Below are 20443 nucleotides of genomic sequence, written 5' to 3' on the forward strand. Positions count from 1 at the left end.
TAGTCTGCAGTATATCTAATAGCTGTTTCTTCATTGTTGACATTTGATCCTAAAGTGGTGGATGGCTTCTGCCCTTTAATATATTCACTGTTATTTCTAAATTTGGTTGTTGTGCTTATTGTCATTAGTTCGGTCATCTTTATGTTTAATCTTAGTCCCAATTTTTCACTGCGCACCTTGATTTATTTTTACTAGAGTTTTCAGACTGTTTACATTTTCAGTAGTATCTTTATTTATTTACTTGACCTGATCTTGTCTGTCTACCAAGGTTGGAACTGGTTAGCATTTGGACTGGGAAAATATCCTAAAAGAAGTCAGTCACAAATCAATCTCCACAGAGTTGTTCCATGACATTTTTGCTTTTGATGCTATGGATTACTGTGATTTTTTAGATTTTTATCTGTTTTGTATTGGCTGACTTATTTATTGTTGTGCGTTGCCCAGAGCCCCCTTTGGGGGAGATGGGCACATAAATAAATTTGAATAATAAGTAAATCAAATGACTGTACCAATAAATTGAGATTTGATGCTAAAATGTGACAGTGCAAGCTACACCTCTTGGCCCCTCTGTAGAGAATCTATGTGTATCCAGGAAAGTTTGTCTTTGAGTTAAGGAGATGTTTGGAAAGAGATAAGTGTGCTAGCAGTGCCTCTAGGGAATATGTAACTACTGCACGAACCCAGGAAAAGATGCAGCTTTAAGGAGGACCCGATAGATTTAATAGGACCTGAAGGTCATGCTTAATCTGAAACAACTGTTCAGCCTCAGATGTGAAGAACCAAGCCTCCCTATTTGTTATGACTATTTATTAGATTTAATATAGCCACTCACTCCAATGGATTAGCTGAGCATGACTCAAAGAATTTGTGATTTTTTTTTAAATTTACCTTTAATTTATCCTTTAAAGTATATTGAAAGGACTACTTTCCCTCATAGATTCCCATGTAAATCTATTGAGATAAAATAAAAATCAAAGGCCTAATAAGTGTGACAGAGCTTCCATGCAATAAATGTCAAAGACCTTGTAAATGTTAAGAAACCTTGAATACACCTGGTTCTGCAAAAATAATAATAACAATAATAATAATAACATGAAACTAGGCCCACAGGAGAAGACTAGAGACCTCTCGTCCCTATTTGAAATGACCCAGATTTGTTCCTTTTTGAGTACCTAGAGAGGATCCTCTCCCCAGAGTCAGGCCAATAGGACTGGGGATTCCACTTTTATTGGCCACATTCACAGGGCTGGTTTTACTCGTAGGGAAGAGGCTCTGCGTTGGCGACGTCGGGGATTTGACAGGTTCTGCTGTCTTGGGTCTAGCAGAGAGATTCAGTGGCTGTGCAGCATCATCCTAGAAGAGTTTAATGTAAATAATTATTAGGAGAAGACAAATGAAACACATTATCACTTAGGAAGCCACAGCTATTTTACACCTTCCAGACAATGCTGCATTTTCCTGCAATAATAACAAAAGAAGCTAATTATCTACACTCCTTGAAGATTCAATGAAAGGGAAACCTCATTAATTTTTCTGTGCTGTGCCTCTGTTTACATTAACTATGTGGCTAGATCGTTCTTTTTGACAAATTAAAATCTGAATTAGCTTGCATTACTGTTTAATTTCCTAATGTGTTTTCTGAGATCTAAATTAACCCAGGGCATTCACAAAGAATGATTTTTAAAAAAAATCTAACCAGCAATGTTGCAGTGTTTAACTGTGTCTGCTGGAAACTTCTTAAACTACAATACGGCATGCATGTTGTTAATATGCACTTGAATGAGGGGCAGCATTATGGTAAAAAAATTAAAAGAAGATTAGATGACTTAATTGTTTTAGTTTTATTTTCATATACTGTAGCTATGATCCTCTTGCCACTCTGTTTTATGAAAGACTTTTCAAATAAAGTCTTTTCTAGATGAGATGGGTGACACATAAATCTAATAAATAAATATAATTTCAATAAATTTTATTTCTTCATTTCTTTCAAAGGGTAGCAATATGCTTAATATTATTAGTATATTTACTGGCACACACCCAAACTGATGATGAAATATTTGTATCTTTAGCCTACCAACAACAGCAGATGCCAGTACAAATGAAGTAAAATAACATCTGGTTCTTACTATTTAGTAAACTGGTTGCTATTGATAGGACAGAACATCACATCACAGAAAAAGTCTATGTGGTCAATCAGAGTTGATTTGATGATATATAATAATAATAAAGAAATAAGAAGGGATGAACAGTTTGGTTTTTATAATTCTTCAGTGCTGCTTAATTAAATTCCCTTGATCAATGGCTTTTAATCCTGAATGTTTGCACTAACTATTATGTATTTGGTCAAAAGCAAGGATGAGAGTCCGGAAGAGGTTCAAGCTGCTACTGTACTAAAACTTGCAGCAAAGCTAGCCTGTGTTTGTGTGTTTATTGTGATTTGTTAGTGGTCTATTTTGTATTTATCTTTTATTTTATTGTTTGAAAATTATTTTATATGATGTATGCCACCTTAATTACAATTTATGAGTGGAGTGTTTTTATAAGTCTGTCTGTATGCATGTATCCATGAGAAAGAAAATATACCATATTCCCAAAATTCATATTTCTGAAGTTTCACTTAAATTCTGCATTATTTCTGTATCATGAATCATATACTCTAGCTGTGTATAACTAGATATATGATTGTCATTAAATAAATATTACAAGGTCAGGTTATGCTTTCATCAACTTTTTAAGAAGAAATGCTAACATGTCAGTTTCTAACATACTGCATGCATATACGTATACCTTATACATGGAAAAATAAAACAATCTGAATTTGGTATTGGCATATTCAGACTCTTGATTTTTAAATTATGACAGGGAGTTGCTCAGTTTGTGTAACTTCTGTGTAAGAGTTTTTGAACTGGATGCTATCAATAGGCCAATGACACTCAGTTCTTCTAATCTTCTTATCTTTAATCCAGGAGAGTAATCAGTACAATATTGTCCAACCTCAGTAATGAGCCAGGTGACAGAAACCAAAGTGAAACTAAATCCAGAAAGATTGAGGGGTATGTTGATAAAAAAAAGTTGATCTTTTTTTGAGTTGAAATAGTTTTACTCAGAGCAGTTTGTGTTCTCCCAACTTACAAATGCTCCTTGATCCCAAACTCTTCCTGGATTTGTAAATGGTGGCTGTGTCAAGGAACTCTTTTCCAGCTGTGACCCTTTCTGAGTTAGCCAGATTTAACATCAACTACCTATACTTCGGGTGTCAACCACCTTCATTACTGCAAAGTAGTGTATGTGGGATCATTCTTGAAAAGCATCTAGAAATTGTCAATTGGTACAAAATGTGGCAGCCAGACTAGAACAAATATACGGATGATATCAATCCTATACGGAAAGTTACCCACAGTTGCCCACCAGACAACACAAGCTATTGGCCCTGACTTTCAAGACCCTAAACACTAAGTCCTGACTATGTGTCAGCCTTTTGAAGTAGGCAAGTTCAGGAAAGAAATATCAGGAATGCTACTTTTTACCATAGAATAAAATAAGAATCTTGAAAACCTGAGAGAGATTCTCTCTCCCCCGCCCCCTCCTCTAAAACATATCAAAGCTGGCCAATCTTAAGTTTTTTCTTCACTTCCTTCTAAATATCCTGGCTAAGCTGATTTTTACATAAAGGTTACTGGATTCCTTTTTAAGGCCATTTCAGTGTTCTTCTATGTGTAGGATCATTTATGTTGTATGGAAACTTCCTGGTCTCTTCAATGAACCACTCTGAAGATATCTCCACTGCTAGAATTATATTTATCTGGAACGCTTGAAGCTTTCCTATCCTGTGTGATTCGCAGGCTGAAGAATGTATTCCCCTAGGGCAGACATGTCAAACACAAGGCCTGGGGGCTAGATCCGGCCCGCAAAGTGGTTTCATGTGACCCGCGAAGCCATCCTGGAAATAGTGAGGGAACAGCCCCCCACTGCCTTGGCCCTGGCCCAGAGACCCTCCTTCTGCCAGAGACCCTCAGATCTGTCCCACTCCTGCCCAGGCCCCCATAGGCACCCTTGATGCGAACGACGTAGAGCTGGCCATGCCCACCCAGTAGGCTATTCGCACTCTAGCCACGCCCACGCAGTAGGCCACGCCCACCCTGGCCATACCCACCCGGCCCCCTGAGGGCAACCACAATGCTGATGCGGCCCTCAATGAAATTGAGTTTGACACCCCTGCCCTAGGGAGATGGATCTGGTCCTTAACACCCCAATATTTTGGAGGTGCTAAAAGTACATCTTTTCTGCCAAACGTTTAACTGTTAGATGTAATTGTTCATTTGTTTTGTTTTACCGAACACTGAGATTTTATCTCTATTTCGGTTTCAGTGTCACTTACCTATATTTTATATTCCTGTTGCTTTTTAAAGGGCAAAGAGCCTTGGTGGAGCAGTGGGCTAATGCCTCCTTAAGTAACACCAGCTGCCTGCAATTAGTGCAGGTTCGAGTCCCACCAGGCTCAAGGTTGACTCAGCCTTCCATCCTTCCGAGGTAGGTAAAATGAGGACCCAGATTGTTGGGGGCAATTAAGCTGACTTTGTAATAATGCCGCTTGGGGTGCGTGTGAAAGCCCTAATAAGCAGGCATATACATAGAATGAAGGCTACTGCTAAGCTTGTAAGCCGCCCTGAGTCTTCGGAGAAGGGCGGGATATAAATGGAATTTTTTAAAAAATCCAATAAATAAATAATTAAGAAATGGGTCAAAATTAGTCTGAAGAACTCCTATAAAAAAAACACCCTGTGCTACTACTTTTGGAAACGCAAGAACAGAAAGAACTTGGTTCTTTTGATCTAGTGTTCCTCTTTACAATACTATCTTTTGCTGTTCGTCAGTGAGCTTATACCTTCTGCTGAACTTGTTAGCAATCAGCCAGGCACAGCATTTTTGGGATAGCAGAATACTGAGTTTCTATAATTAAAATGAAAAGAGCCTGGCAACCTGACTCTTTCATTTAAAGTATGCCCAAAGCTGAGATATGCTGGATAGAAAGGTGCATCATCTATATTTTAGCAGGCAGAACTGAAGACTTCAAAGCTGAGAAATATATGAAAGAATACAATAATACTCTCCATTATCTTATCACCGGCATTCTTCTTGCTGTCAAAATTGTACACAGCACATCTTACAGCAGGAAATTTATTGAATAGGGCCATAGGGAAATTGAAAACTAAGCCATTTTTATAATACTGCACTTTCTTGATAGTTTAGTTTTATTATTATATAGGGACTATACCCTCCAGTGTTTGTGGTAGTAAAATATGTAGTTTTTTTTATCAATCAGTCATATTGGATAAAAAAATAGTGTGACAAAACTTTTGTGCCAGTGCCAGGGTCATCCTTATAGCTGATACCGAGTGGAGGCTGGCTCAGTTATTTTATCTTATCAAATCAATTCCCATAAACCATTCAGGCAGGAACACAGAACATGCTTACTGGATTTTGCTAACTATGCTCCATGTAACATCCAATCAGACATGTGTCAGTTGTATGCAAATATTTTCATCTCTTTTAAACAGTAGCTTAATTTCTATTTCTAATAGAAATAGAAATATTCCTCATGTTTGTAATAATTATGCTGGCACAGAACTAAGGGCATTCATTTACATACATAATGTCCTTATACCCAGGATTTATTTGAAACATTTTTTCCCCCTGACAATATAAGGAAAGTGGTCCTGACTTCGTCTTAGAGCTATCTAGGGCAGCCTGTGTAACACAGACAGTTTAGTTCTCTTGGACCAGACCTTTACTGCTTACTTTTCTGCCTAATATTTGTTCATCCCTTACTCAAATCAATGCTGCCAGACAGCACATTTCATGTGAACAAAGACATATGCACACCTAAGTCACAACATTTCAGAATTCAATACAGGTACATACAGTAGCTATGTCCCTGAAACATAGCAACACAATAAGCAACATATACCTACTATGAACTTTGTTTGTCAGGCCCTAAAGAAGCCTTTTGGGGCTTCCAGTTTGCGTGCGTGGTGCTTCCAGAAGTGCGGGAACAGCCTGCTTCCTGCCATCCATTTCTTTCTTTTTTGGAGGACCCTGAAAAGGGTCAAAAATCGCCCCTCCAGGGCGATTACCGAGAGGAGGACTTTCCTGTGATCACGGAAGGGTGGCAGCCCTCTGCTGGAATCTGGAATCATTTCCTTTAGCCCGAAGAAGTAGAGACCGGCCATAAAGATGGCCGATCAATAAGCTGCTCCCTGCCGAAAGCCAAAGCACTACCTAGCACTAAGAAGCAATCTGGAGGACCTGGGTGAGCTTTTACCTTTCTTATTCCCTAATCATCTTCCTGTGGGGCTTTCCTGAAAATCTTTTTCTCCCATTTTTTTGAGAAAACGGCAAATATCTACTTTGGGAACAAAGCTTAAAGCCTCAAAGCTATAAAAGAACTTTAATTCAGCAAAGAAATTAAGTAATTTCATCTGTACTTACTAAAAAGCTTCTATTTGTTGCTGGGAATCCACTACCCTATCTTTTCTATAAGCTGTGAATTAAGGAAAAAATTTGGACTAATCCTACAAAAGTTCTATATTAATTTGGAAAAAGAAAAGAAAATTCCTACATTGCATGCTATATGTTACTGATGACATCTTGTGGTGAAACCTGGTACAGCAAGTAAATTTCCTTTTTTTGTTGTGAGAGCTGACTGAATAATACAGCTGTCCTTGACACTAAGATAAGGGTGGGAACACCTGGCACTGAATACAACTCTTCAGGAGGTGGAAAATCTTTGACTATTATTAAAACAGCCTCCATGGAAGATTTAACTGCAAACAACAATGAAATGGATGAATACATCCCACCACTTGATTATAAACTGATACTGGACACGATTTTGGCAATGACAGAGCAAATTAAAGCCAAATTGCAAGAAAAATCTGACAACCTAAAGCCACCAAATCAAATTTTGACTTTAAATGAGAAAAAGATAACCCAAAATCAAATAGAAGAAGTGGAAACTAACACTAAAATAGGAGATTTCAAAGAACAACAAAAGCAACCTACAGAACACCTTAAAGTCCAAACTTTAATGGCAACTACAAAACCTATAACCCAAAAAGGAGCGGCGCCTGAAGAAAACAATACCAAGAGTGAAGACACTAAAGGCTTTCAAATACAATATATTGAGAATTCAATTAATCAAAGGACAATCATAATACCAGCTACTACTTTCTACCTAACCCAGATAGAATTGGAAGAACAAAAAGATTTGACTGATTTAATTACAACTATATTATATCAACCATCAAAAACTGAATTATCAAAGCAAAAATACAATTGTTACAAAGGGGACATCTTCCTTGCAAAACTGACATTTGGATACACTCCCTGGATTCAAATAAGGGGTATAGGAAGAAAGGAAGATACATTTGAGATTTTAAAAATGCCAAGAGGGAAGCATGATTGGCACAAAAGGAAGGCAAGAGTTAGATTTTAAAAAAAACTGAACTTGTTTCTCTTTTGGGATTCCTATAGACTATAAAAATATCTCTTTCATGGATTAAGGGGAATCCCTAAAAATATAACTGATTTTACATTTAGCTTTTAGATCGGTAAAGGAAAACAAATGTAAGCTTTTAGAATATAACTCCAAACTATATTTTAGAACTTGGAATGACATATCAAAAGATAGTACTTTAATAATTGATGTATGGTCAAGATGACTTATAGAATATTCAGTGGTTGCTTTTGAAACATAGTATAGAACCTAGAATTTTATATATAAAAGATAGTATTTTAATAATTGTTGAATGGTTAAGACAAAAACATATTTCTAATAACTGGTGATTTCTTAAGATGAAAATTAGACTTTAATGGTAAAACATAAGAATGTTTTGTAATGGACAATATAAGTTTTGTAGACAAAAGACTTATTCTTTATTGAAATAGGGAATTGTGGGTTACCCAAAAATTAAGCTTTTTCTTATATAGTATAGGCCACTCTAGAATATCCTATTGCAATTAGATAAAATTTAAAAACAGGATATTGATATGTATTACTGAAAATATATTTTAAGTTTTGTTGATTGACTAGGTTACAATTAGAAATGTACTAACTTGCCTATTTTGACTATGCAATAACTAAGGGAAGTAGAGAGGGAATCTCTCTTTATGTAACCTGAACTATTTACAACTGGTTATTTCTTATTTTAACTACCCAACCACCATATTGTTTCACAAATACTTGTATATGTAAATATTAAAAAATCAATAAAAAAAGAAGAAGCCTTTGGGAAGATCAACCAAATCAGACTTTCAAATAGGTCTGCCCAGAAAAAAGCAAGGGTGCTACTCACTGCATGTCTATGCAGAATTAAGCAAGGGAATTATTTGAACAAATCTATTCTCTGCATGCTTATTCAGAATGGGTCTCGCCAAATTAACTGCAGTTAAACATAAATAAGATTGTAGTCCCTTGATAGAAGATTAAACAATAACCTTTCCACGCAAATAATACAAGAACAGATTCTTTACACAAGAACACACACACACCCTTACAAAACCAACAATGGAAGCACTTTTTTCAATATATGTAAAATGAGAATAAATTAGTATTTGCACATTGCAAGAAGAATATACCTGTTCAAATGCAAATTAAGTTTAATTTGCAATAGGGCAAATTAAGTAGGGTAATAGCCCTCTTCAACAAAACTAAATGCTATAATGTACAGTAGAACTGATGGTTTTTATAACTTTTCAGCAGTTTCTGAAAAGAGTCTAAATACTTTCTCTTATCTGCCCCACTTCTGTCCACTGGTTTATAGGATATAGTGTAAGCAAAATATTATTAAAAAAATACATAACTTATGCTTCAAGTTGCATCTATCAGCCCTTACCAAAGTCACTCACTTAAACTCAGTGACTAATCTTTCTGTTCTTCTTTATGTCATTTCTCAAGCAAAAACAGCTAATCCTCAAGTTACAACAGTTCATTTAGTGACAGTTCAAAGTTACAACAGATGGATGCATCTGGGGTCATGTGATCACTTTTTGTGATTTTCTGACAAGCAAAGTCAATGGGGAAGCCACATTCACTTAACTGTGTTACTAACTTAATAAAGGTGGCAAGAAAGGTAATAAAATGGGGCAAAATTCACTTAATAAATGTCTCACTTAGCATCAAAATTTTTGGGCTCAATTGTGGGCATACGTCAAGGACTATCCGTAGTGAAACCCTATGATGCCAGATACAAAGGAAATGGACAACTCAAACCTTGAAGATTGGAGGTAATTAGTGAATTTTACTCATATCAAAAATATTATGCTTCCAATGAGAAGACAAATTGTCCATTCATGAGCACAAGCATGTCCAGAAGAAGCCACTTAGATGGGAACAAAAAAAAGGAGTACAGGAGAATAGAACAAAGTTAAAAGTCCAAGTACAGTATATTTAGACTCCAGTAAGGCATTTGACAAAATAGACCACAGCCTACTTCTTGATAAAATACAACAATGTGGGATAGACAGTACCAACACTAGATGGTGGACCAACCATACCCAGCATCTGGACCTCAATGAAACTACATCTACATCAAGAGAGGTATGCAGTAGGGTAACTCAAGAGTTTATCTTGGGCCCAGTGCTCTTCAACATTTTCATAAATGATCTAGATGAGAAAATAGAAGAACTCATCAAATTTGCAGATGACACCAAGTTAGGGAGAATTTCTAACATTTTGGAAGACAGATTCAAAATTCAGAAAATTCTTGACAGACTTGAACAAAATGCAGTTCAGTTTTTTTTTAATCCCATTTATATCCCGCCCTTCTCCGAAGACTCAGGGCAGCTTACAATTTAAAGCACAAATCAATGTGCTTAGCAACAGCCTTCATTCTATGTATATGCCTGCTTATTAGGGCTTTCACACACACCCCAAGCAGCATTATTACAAAGTCATTATTGCCCCCAACAATCTGGGTCCTCATTTTACCTACCTCGGAAGGATGGAAGGCTGAGTCAACCTTGAGCCTGGTGGGATGCGAACCTGCACTAATTGCAGGCAGCTGGTGTTACTTAAGGAGGCATTAGCCCACTGCTCCACCAAGGCTCTCAGTTGTGAGAAAAGTAAGGTCCTGCAGTTAGGCAGGAAAATCAAATGCATAGGCATAGAATAGGTGGCACCTGGCTCAACAGTAATAACTGTGAGAAGGATCTAGGTGTCCTAGTCGATCACCATTAAGTATGAACCAGCAATGTGCTGTAGCTCCCAAAATAGCCAATATAGTCATAAACTGCATCAACAGAATAGCATCAAGGTCAAAAGAAGTGATGGTACCACTTTATACTGCACTAGTGAGGCCACACTTGGAATACAAACAATACAAAAAAGATACTGAGACTCTAGAAAGTGTGCAGAGAAGAGCAACAAAAATGATAAAGGGTAGACTTCCGGTCTTGCACAGTAGTGCAGCAGCCAAAGGATTTCGGGGCTCCGTGCCCTTTGGCTGAATTTCTTCCTGTTAGGAGACCCTAAATGAGCCAGAAGCTGCCCTGAAGAGGCGGCAAAGAAGGAAGAAAGTCCCGCGGACCACTGAGAGACGGCATTAAACCCGATCGGTCCAGGAGAAGCCTTCCAGAAACCAACAGGAGAAAGGCTAGCCTAACTTCAGAGTCTAGCCCAAGCTACAAGCAACCGAAGTCAAAAAGCACATTTGAATATAAAACCTAAATTTGGATAAGTTTGGAATTGTTGAATGGTTAAGATTCTCATTTTAAAGGCAATTTTCTATTTTGATAATTTAAAAAATAAACTAGTGCTGACATCTAGTGGTGGATAAAGACTATGACAGCTATGGCTTTTATACAGAACTTGGCAAAATCTGGAAAAAACTAATCTGTGCTTGTGACCTTCAAAGCTATAACAATAGAGAACAACTGACAAAAAAAGAAAACAATTTGGATTGCAGACAAAGAGAGTATTATAAACTTCAGGAAACATTTTTGAACCTTTTTGGATTATAAATATCTACTAAACTGTGACTCCAAAGCTATTTGCAAAGAAAAGAAAACCTCGATTCTTGAACACTATGGAAAACCAGAGACTTGCAGAAAGAACTTATCAAAGAAAAAATAAATACCTTTCAAGAGGAGACATATGAGATGCTGCAACTAATTGAAACAACAATGACTTCAAACCACAAAGATATCCAAAATAACTCTGAAAACATAAACCAATTCATCTCCAATTTAACTTTACAACAACAAAAAATACCAGGAAATAACAACAGAGGAGCAGATAAAACAGATAACTGAACACAAATTCAAGGACTCAAGGATGGAACTTAACACAAGAAAGAATATATTGATTAAAGATATTGGGCAAAAGAAGAAGGCCAAAGTGAAAACTAAGAAAATAGATGATGGGACTTATCAGAGAGAATATTTAAAAAAGAAACACCTATTTCAATATGGTTAAAGTAATAGAAAGATTTTGTATATGAATTTTACTTTAAGAGGGAGGAGTCCCTCAAATAACATAGTACTCTCTCTTTCTTCTCTTTTCTTATGTTATTTCTTAATATGAGTAATATAAAAGAGTTAGAATGGCTTGTGTATAAGGACATATTTTAGATATGTAAATGTGATTGATTTTAAGAAAATAACAATGGATTGAAAAAAAATGTTTTGAATAAGAGTTAAAAGACCAGATGACTAGATTTATTAAATGGAATATTTAAAGATTAAATATATTCTTAATTATGGTAAAAAAGAATAGAAAAATTTTGGAAATAAATATGTATTAGCTTAAGGGAAACATGGACTTTCAGTAGTATACTATCTTTTTATCCCTCTTTACTCTTGTTCTTTTTTTTCTCTTTTTTTAGTCTTATTAATTCCTTAAGTAAGGTAAAAGTTTACCAAATATTAAGGTGACCATGTTAAAAAATTAATAAAATATATTAATATAAAAAATGATAAAGGGTAAAGAGGCTAAATCATATGATGAATGGTTGAGAGATTGGACAGTCATTTGTCCAGAATGGTATAGGGTCTCCTGCATACAGAGGTTTGGACTAGAAGACCTCCAAGGTTACTGGTCTATCTGACAGATTGCTTCTCTTGATATAAAGTCCAAACACCAATCTCCAGAGAAGGATCAGTCTCTATGACCCCTTTTTATGAAGTTGTCAAGAACATGGGGGAGAACTTTACCCTACTTTGTATCCAAGCTATAATATGGACTTGCTCAAGAGCTGTTTTTCACCTGTATTCTTTCTCTTTTCAGGAAAGGAAACAAGATCTTCCTCTTTAAATTGTTTGAACAAATTTATATATATATTCCTTGATAACATTAAAAATGCAAATCCCAGGCATATTAAAATTAACAAACTAAGTGAACACTGGGATGGAATAAAAAAAATTAAAACAGTCTGATCTTTTAACAATAAATACTGTTTTAGTTTTTCTTATTCCATCCCAGGGTTCGCTTAGTTTGTTTATATATCGTTATAAGTAACATCGTGCAAATGAAGCTTAGTTCCCAAAACAAATAAAATTACTTCCATTTAGAATCTTTTAAAAAAAATTACAATTGTTGTACAATTGTTTGTTCTCCCCCCCCCCCCCAAATTTCTGGATACATTCCATCTTTATTTATTTATATCCAACTTTTATTATTTGTACAAATAACTCAAGGCAGCAAACGTATCCAACACACCCTCCTCTTATTTTCCCCACAACTGTGAATTGGGCTGAAAAAGAGTGACTGGCCTAAGGTCACCCAACTGGCTTTCCTGGCTAAGATGGGACTTGAACTCACAGTCTCTTGCTTTCTAGCTTGGTGCCTTAACCATTAGACCCAACTGCCCTTTTAATAGTGGATCTTTATCCTTCATAGAATTACACTTTCTCATACGAGATTGACATCCAGTCTAGGGGTCCTTCTGGACTCACAACTTCTGCTTAAAGAGCAGGTAGTAGCTGTGGCCAAGAAGATCTTTGCACAGGTACATTCAGTGTGCTGGTAGCTCTCCTTCAGTGACCAGGAAGCCCTTCATTCATGCCTTGGGTCACCTCATAATGAGACTACTGTAATGTGCTCTATATGTAGCTACATTTGAAGACAACTCAGAAACTATAGCTGGTCGAGAATGCCATGGAGCATGAAGTAATGGGTGTGTCATAGTCTGTTCATGTATCCTGCTATTTTGAGAACTGGAAGGATTCAGTTCAAGCTGTTGATTATCACCTATAAAGACCTTCATGGCATAGGCCCAAGCTATCTAAGGGACTGTGTGTCTTTATATGTTTCAGCCCATCTAGTGAGATCAACTAGAATGGGCACACTCCAAGTCCCATAGATTAAGCAATAAGCAGCACCTTAAATTGCATCTGGAAGCTAACAGGTAACTAGGGCAGCTCTCAGGCATGATAGATTATTTAGATTAATGTTAGCTCACTGAATGTATTGTGGGCAAAAAGGCAGAATTTAAACTTAAACAACAATAATGACAACATGCCATGAACAGTCAATGATTTAGTGAAATTAAAGTACAAAGAGATGTTCTTGTTGATAAATTTTTAATATATATATATATATATTCTGCCAGTACAAACACATCTTTCAGTAATATCAACAGTAGCAGTTCCTTTAAAAATGAGGAAAATCTGTCCTTGGATCATCCCAGATGGCCTCCTTCTGTATAATAGCAATAGCAACAGCACTTATGTGCCCCTTCACAGTGCTTTAAAGCCCTCTCTGAGCAGTTTACAGAGTCAGCATATGTTCCCCAACAATCTAGGTCTTCATTTTACTGACCTCGGAAGGATGGAAGGCTGAGTCAACCCTGAGCCAGTGAGAATCGAAATGCTGGCAGTTGGCTAGCAGTCGCCAGAATTAGCCTGCATTACTGCATTCTAACCACTGTGCCACCACGGCTCTATAATGATATGGATTCATCCTCATATACAGTATCCTTATATCAAATGAAGCAATGTTAAAGGACAGTGATTCAAGAGGTCTCTACGTGCAGCTGGAATATTCAGGAGAACAAACTAAATCAGTACCTTAACTTGAGTTACAGGGCTGGTCCCTCTCTTTTCATTTTTCATCCCGGTTGGTGACAGCGTCCCTGTCGTATTGGGCGGCTGAGGCGTGGAAGGCATCTTGGTGCCGGGCGATATCTGCATGCTGGCCAGCTGAGCGGCATAGAGTTGCTGCAAAACAAGAACAGCTTTTCTCTTTTAGGAGCCCTGGAGCAGAGAATCCTAAATGGCAGGGCTTTTGTGTTTTGTGTTCCTGGACTTGGGGCATCACACAGCTAACCAGCTTGATGAAAGATATGGAAAGGAAGACTTCTGGATTAAGGGTCACATGAAACAAACAAACAAACCTTGGAGAGCTGTCTGGTTATCGTACCAACAATGCTTTGTTTCGTTTTTAATGCCTTGCAGTGTTTCTCTGACTTGAGGAAAATGGACAATTACAGGTAGTAGTCCTTGACTTACAACAATTCATTGCGTGACCATTCAAAGTTACAATGGAACTGAAAAAAGTGAGTTATGACCGTTTTTCACATGTATGACCGTTGCAGCATCTCCATGATCACATGATCAAAATTCAGACGCTTGGCAACTGACTAATATTTATGACAGTCGCAGTGTCCCAGGGTTATGTGATCACCTTTTCAGACCTGACAAGCAAAGGGGGAAGCCAGATTCACTTAATAGCTGTGTTACTAACTTAACAATTGTAGTGATTCACTTAACAACTGTGGCAAGAAAGGTTGTAAAATGGGGCAAAACTCACTTAACACACGTCTCGCTTAGCAACAAAAATTTTGGGCTCAATTGTGGTTGTAAGTCGCAAACTACCTGTAGTGTTGTTTCTGCCAGTAACTATAAGACGTTACATATACCACTTTTAGTTGCTAATATAGAAACTTATTGAGATCCCTGCACATTAAGTTAGTAAAAATAACTACAGAGTTTACATAACAAGTTTTACATTTTTTAGAGAACTGAACATTGTCAAAAGAAGCACAGTTATGTCATATATATTCTTAAAATATTATGCACTGTGTCTTGAACAAACCAAATAGTTAACTGTCTCTTAACAACCAGCCTTAAAAACCTCACCTTTATGTAGCAATAGAAATAATTATCCCATTATAAACAGGGAAAGGTCTATTCCTCTCTTGCAAATAAATCTATGTAAGGTTTTCCTTGTTAGTAAAATCAATGAAAAAGTGGTGGTTTGTATGAAATTTCCAACTTTACTATCATTTAAATGGCCAAATAAAAAAAAATTATAGTAATCCAAAGCAGACCTTTCAGCATATATAATTAACTGAAAGTTTAATGAAGAATAATTTGTAAAAGCCAGATGTGCTTAATGTTGAGTATTCGGTTCTTGCAGGCATTGAACGAGACAGAAGGTTCAACAGCAACAGGCTTTATTAAAGGTCAGAACATAACAGAAGCAAACAAGGAGCTGCTGTGCAGCTATTTATATGGTTGGCCGATAGGCGGCAACTGATAGATTTAAAGCAGCAGCTTCCTGCCCCAAACCCTACTTAACCGGCTGGAGGCAGCCAGTCTAGGCTGGCCCAGTAACCATTACAAAACATACACATGAATTCAGTCATTAGCAAAGAGTGCAACATAAGCAAGCACTTACAGCATATAAGGCTAATTACACCTAAGTCATAGTGATTGGAGGTTTTTGGAACTTTTTTAAAAAAACATTGCAAATTTCAACAGAAATAAAAGTCACAGAACTTGATTATATCAAAATTTGAGTACTCAAAATCTCACTGGTGAGATAAAATGTATGTATGTATGTATGTATGTATGTATGTATGTATGTATGTATGTGATCAAAGTAAATACTCTGGGTCTTTACATAAAAAATGATGCTCTATTTTATTTTTATTTTATTTATTTTATTTTAATTCCATTTATATCCCGCCCTTCTCCGAAGACTCAGGGCGGCTTACAAGCTTGTTCCCCCATAATGCTCTAACAACCAGCCTATGGAAAGGCCAGTTCACTTCACATTGCATGAAATTCACCTAGATGTAGCAGCACCAGTCTGTCTAGTCCAGGTGTCCTCAACCTTGGCAACTTTAAGACTTGTAGACTTCAACTCCCAGAATTCCTCAGCCATTTGAGAAATTCTGGGATTTGAAGTCCACAAGTCTTAAAGTTGCCAAGGTTGAGGACCCCTGGTCTAGTCTGTTTATTATAAATTCCACTACTGTGTCACGCAAACCCTACTCAGAGAGAATACAAAATTTAAGAATTTGCTATAATTAAAGATTTCGATGAATACTGTGGTTGTTGCTCCTCTTATCCCACACTTTTTCATGCTCTGTGATATGTGTGTGTGTGTGTGTGTGTATGTATGTATGTATGTAGGTATGTGTGTGTATAAATATAAATATATAAATATAAATACATACATATATATATGTGTGTGTGTGTGTGTGTGTGTGTTAAGTGTTTGTTAAGTATTTTAGAATACCTTGCTAGGCCCCAAACACGGGGCAAATCTTATTGCCTGTTTCAGCCTAACCCAAGGCCATCCACAGGCTGTAGTCACAACAGTGACAGCTGTCAACAGTGACAGCTCATACACACACACACACACACACACACACACACACGCAACACATGAACTAGTATGATATTCTTTCTTAGTATTATTCTTTAATTCTTAGACCAGAATATTATTGATGAGCAATTGCAAAGTTCCTAGGTATATTATTTCATACACAAGCAAAATTGGGTTACCATAATAGAAGCACATAATTCGGGGGAAAATGCGATGTTGTAAGAGGGGATATATTTATATAGCCGGGCCTGTACTTATTTACTTTAAAAAGTTGTACTTCTCTTTTCCTTATATAGTTTATACTGCTGTGACAAATGCCATGATCCATCTACAGACACTCTTTACTTGGGAACAGAAAATTGAAGTTTTCTCAGTTTACAACTTGCATGAACGAAATGTGTTCCCTGCCATGATTCAGATGTCACGTATTGCCCCAAGAACCAGCCAGAATGTACCTAAACTGAAGGTTCAGTTTTCTCACTTTGTCTTCTTCAAGGCATATCTCAGATCTACTTGTGTCAGCTATGTTATATGAGAATCCGGAGACATACTTAATATGGAGTAAGAAAAGAAAGTGCATGACCAAATGAACTTTTATACTTTGGCCAAATCTATTCAAGAATGTCAAAGCAAGGCACTGAGTCATTCTTAGTCCAAGAGCAATATTTTTCAGAAGCAATTTATCCTCAAATAAGGCAACATGTCGATCATCTCTCAAGAGACACAAGGCTAAAACAGAACCACACACAGCCATCTACAGTATATCATTATTCATTATGAAATTTGCTTCATATAACCTGGTTTTCAGGATCAGGAAATATCTAATTGGCAAAGTAGTCCAGAATTTCAAAACATTTTGTTAGCCTTGTAAAGATATACTCTTCTGTTGACTAAAAATAATCCTTATATCAGTGTTTTGCATAATGGCTGTATTCTGCTGTGGGGTGAAGAACTGTGATTAAATTAGCCACTGGCACTGAGTCTAATTTCAGTGACTAAAATACTGATCAAGGTTCCACATGTATATTGGCATTTGATACTTCAACAGAAATATTTTCCATTGCAATGTTAACTTCATAGCTCTTTTACTACTACAAAGTCATTAATTTTAATACGGTTTAGTCATCTCTGAATGTCAGGAGTCGTAACTATTGTTTTCAGAGTAATTACCAGTATAAATTTTTAACAGTTGTAAATTCTTCTACTGTATTTTTATTGGTTCATAAAATAATAGTTTCATGGTTGGTGCAATATTATTTTCAAAACTTCAAATAAATAAACCCTGCTTTAGCTTTAAACATGAGGAAAAATCTGAAACAATAAGCCATGTACACACTGAACGATCTCTGCATACTAATGTAGAAGATTATCCATTACAGTGAATAAAGGTGTATGAATCTATATTTGTGTTAATATATGAGTATGTCAAATGTTTTAACTAGGAGTGTGTCACTTTATAAAGAACAAATAAACTTGCAGATGCAATTTAATTAAGTACTGAAATTAAGTGTGGGTATCACACTTATTGTTTGATTTTATGCCATCCAATTCCAAGCAAATCTGGGCAAGTTCCTGTGTATTAAACAAGTTAAAATGGTATAATAAGAACTAACAGACAACAGCAACAAGACTAACTTAAAAAATTATAAAAGAAACAAGATGGTGAGCCTGGCAGACAACCTATAACATCCCATAAAGGGACTCCAAGCAGGTCTTTATGGCCCTCTGAAACATCAGCAGTATGTTGATCTCAGAAGGTATCTTGTTCCAGGGGGCAGGCACCACAATAAAGAAAACACACTCCCTAGGTCTTGATAGATGACATTGTTTAATCGAAGGAACCCAAGAGTGTGCCAACTGGGCAAATATCATGGGAGATAAATAATAATACCGTAGATCATGATGATGGTCATAGTAAACGCTCTTTTCCAACAACCCAAGAGATGGCTCTACACAAGGACATCACCAGACGGTCAACACAGAAATCAGATTGACTATGGGCTCTTCAGCCAAAGATGGGGAAGCTCTATACAGTCAGTAAAAACAAGACCAGGAGCTGACTGTGGCTCAGAACATGAGCTTCTCGTTGCAAAGTTTAGGCTTAAACTGAAGAAAGTAGGGAAAAGCACTAGGCCACTCAGGTATGAATTAAATCATATCCCTGTTGAATATACAGTAGAGGTGACAAATAGATTTAAAACAGAGTGCCTGAAGAACTACGGACGGAGGTTCACAACATTGTACAAGAAGTAGCAACTAAAACTATCCCAAAGAAAAAGAAATGCAAGAAAGCAAAATGGCTGTCTGTGGAAGCTTTGCAAATAGCTGAGGAAAGGAGGGAAGCAAAAGGCAAGGGAGAAAAAGAAAGATACACCCAATTGAATGCAGAATTCCAGAGAATAGCTAGAAGAGATAAGAATGCCTTCTTAAATGAACAGTGTAAAGAAATAGAAAATAATAGAATGGGGAGGACCAGAGATCTCTTCAAGAAAATTGGAGAGATGAAGGGAACGTTTAATGCAAAAATAGGCATGACAAAGGACCAAAATGGCAGGGACCTAACAGAGGCAGAAGAGATTAAGAAGAGGTGGCAAAATTACACTGAAGAACTATACAAGAACGAGCTTAACATCCCTGATAACCACAATATGGTGGTCACTAACCTCGAGCCAGACATCCTAGAATGTGAAGTGAAGTGGGCCTTAGAAAAACTGAGCAACAACAAAGCTAGTTGTGGTGACAGTATTCCAGCTGAGCTATTCAAAATCTTAAAAGATGGTGCAGTAAAAGTGCTACACTCAATTTGCCAGCAAATTTGGAAAACTCACCAGTGGCCACAGGATTGGAAAAGATCAGTTTACATTCCAATTCCAAAGAAAGGCAGTGCCAAAGAATGTTCAAACTATCGCACCATTGCACTCATTTCACATGCTAGTAAAGTCATGCTTAAAATCCTACAAGCTAGACTCCAGCAGTATGTGGATTGAGAACTACCAGAAGTACAGGCAGGATTTCGAAGAGGCAGAGGAACCAGAGATCAAATTGCCAACATACGCTGGATCATGGAGAAAGCTAGGGAGTTCCAGAAAAATATCTACTTCTGCTTCATTGACTATGCTAAAGCATTTGATTGTGTGGATCACAACAAACTGTGGCAAGTTCTTAAAGAGATGGGAGTACCAGACCATCTTATTTGTCTCTTGAGAAGCCTATATGCAGATCAAGAAGCAACAGTGAGAACTGGACACAGAACCACTGATTGGTTCAAAATTGGGAAAGGAGTCTGGCAAGGCTGTATACTGTCACCCTGCCTGTTTAACTTATATGCAGAGCACATCGTGAGAAAGGCAGGGCTAGATGAATCAAAAGTTGGAATTAAGATTGCCAGGAGAAATATTAACAACCTAAGATATGCAGATGATACCACTGTAGTGGCAGAAAGTGAAGAGGAACTAAAGAGCCTCTTGTTGCGGGTGAAGAAGGAGAGTGCAAAACTTGAGTTGAAATTTAACATTAAAAAAACCAAGATCATGGCATCCGGCCCTTTCAATTCCTGGTAAATAGATGGGGAAGAAATGGAGGTAGTAACATATTTTATTTTCTTGCACTCCAAGATCACTGCAGATGGGGACTGTAGCCAAGAAATTAAAAGACGCTTGCTCCTGGGGAGGAAAGCAATGGCAAATCCAGACAGCACACTAAAAAGCAGAGACATCACCCTGTCAACAAAAGTGTGTATAGTCAAGGCTATGGTCTTCCCAGTTGCAATGTATGGCAGTGAAAGTTGGACCATAAGAAAGGCTGAGCGCCAAAGAATTGAGGCCTTTGAGC

General features: G+C 37.0%; 1 protein-coding gene across 2 annotated transcripts in view; it reads right to left on the minus strand.

Annotated features, from left to right (window-relative positions):
- The window catches only part of SOX6 (SRY-box transcription factor 6), a 326300-nt gene that overhangs the window by 64403 nt on the left and 241454 nt on the right, over positions 1-20443 (minus strand). For both annotated transcript variants that reach the window (XM_081345836.1, XM_081345835.1), the window contains 2 exons: positions 14065-14214; positions 1173-1353 (listed from right to left, as the gene is read on the minus strand). In XM_081345836.1, the coding sequence (XP_081201962.1) occupies positions 1173-1353; positions 14065-14214 (331 nt within the window). The remainder of the gene's footprint in view (positions 1-1172; positions 1354-14064; positions 14215-20443) is intronic.

The sequence above is a fragment of the Vipera berus genome (genome assembly GCF_964194415.1).
Source record: "Vipera berus genome assembly, chromosome: 1".
Classification (NCBI taxonomy): domain Eukaryota; kingdom Metazoa; phylum Chordata; class Lepidosauria; order Squamata; family Viperidae; genus Vipera; species Vipera berus.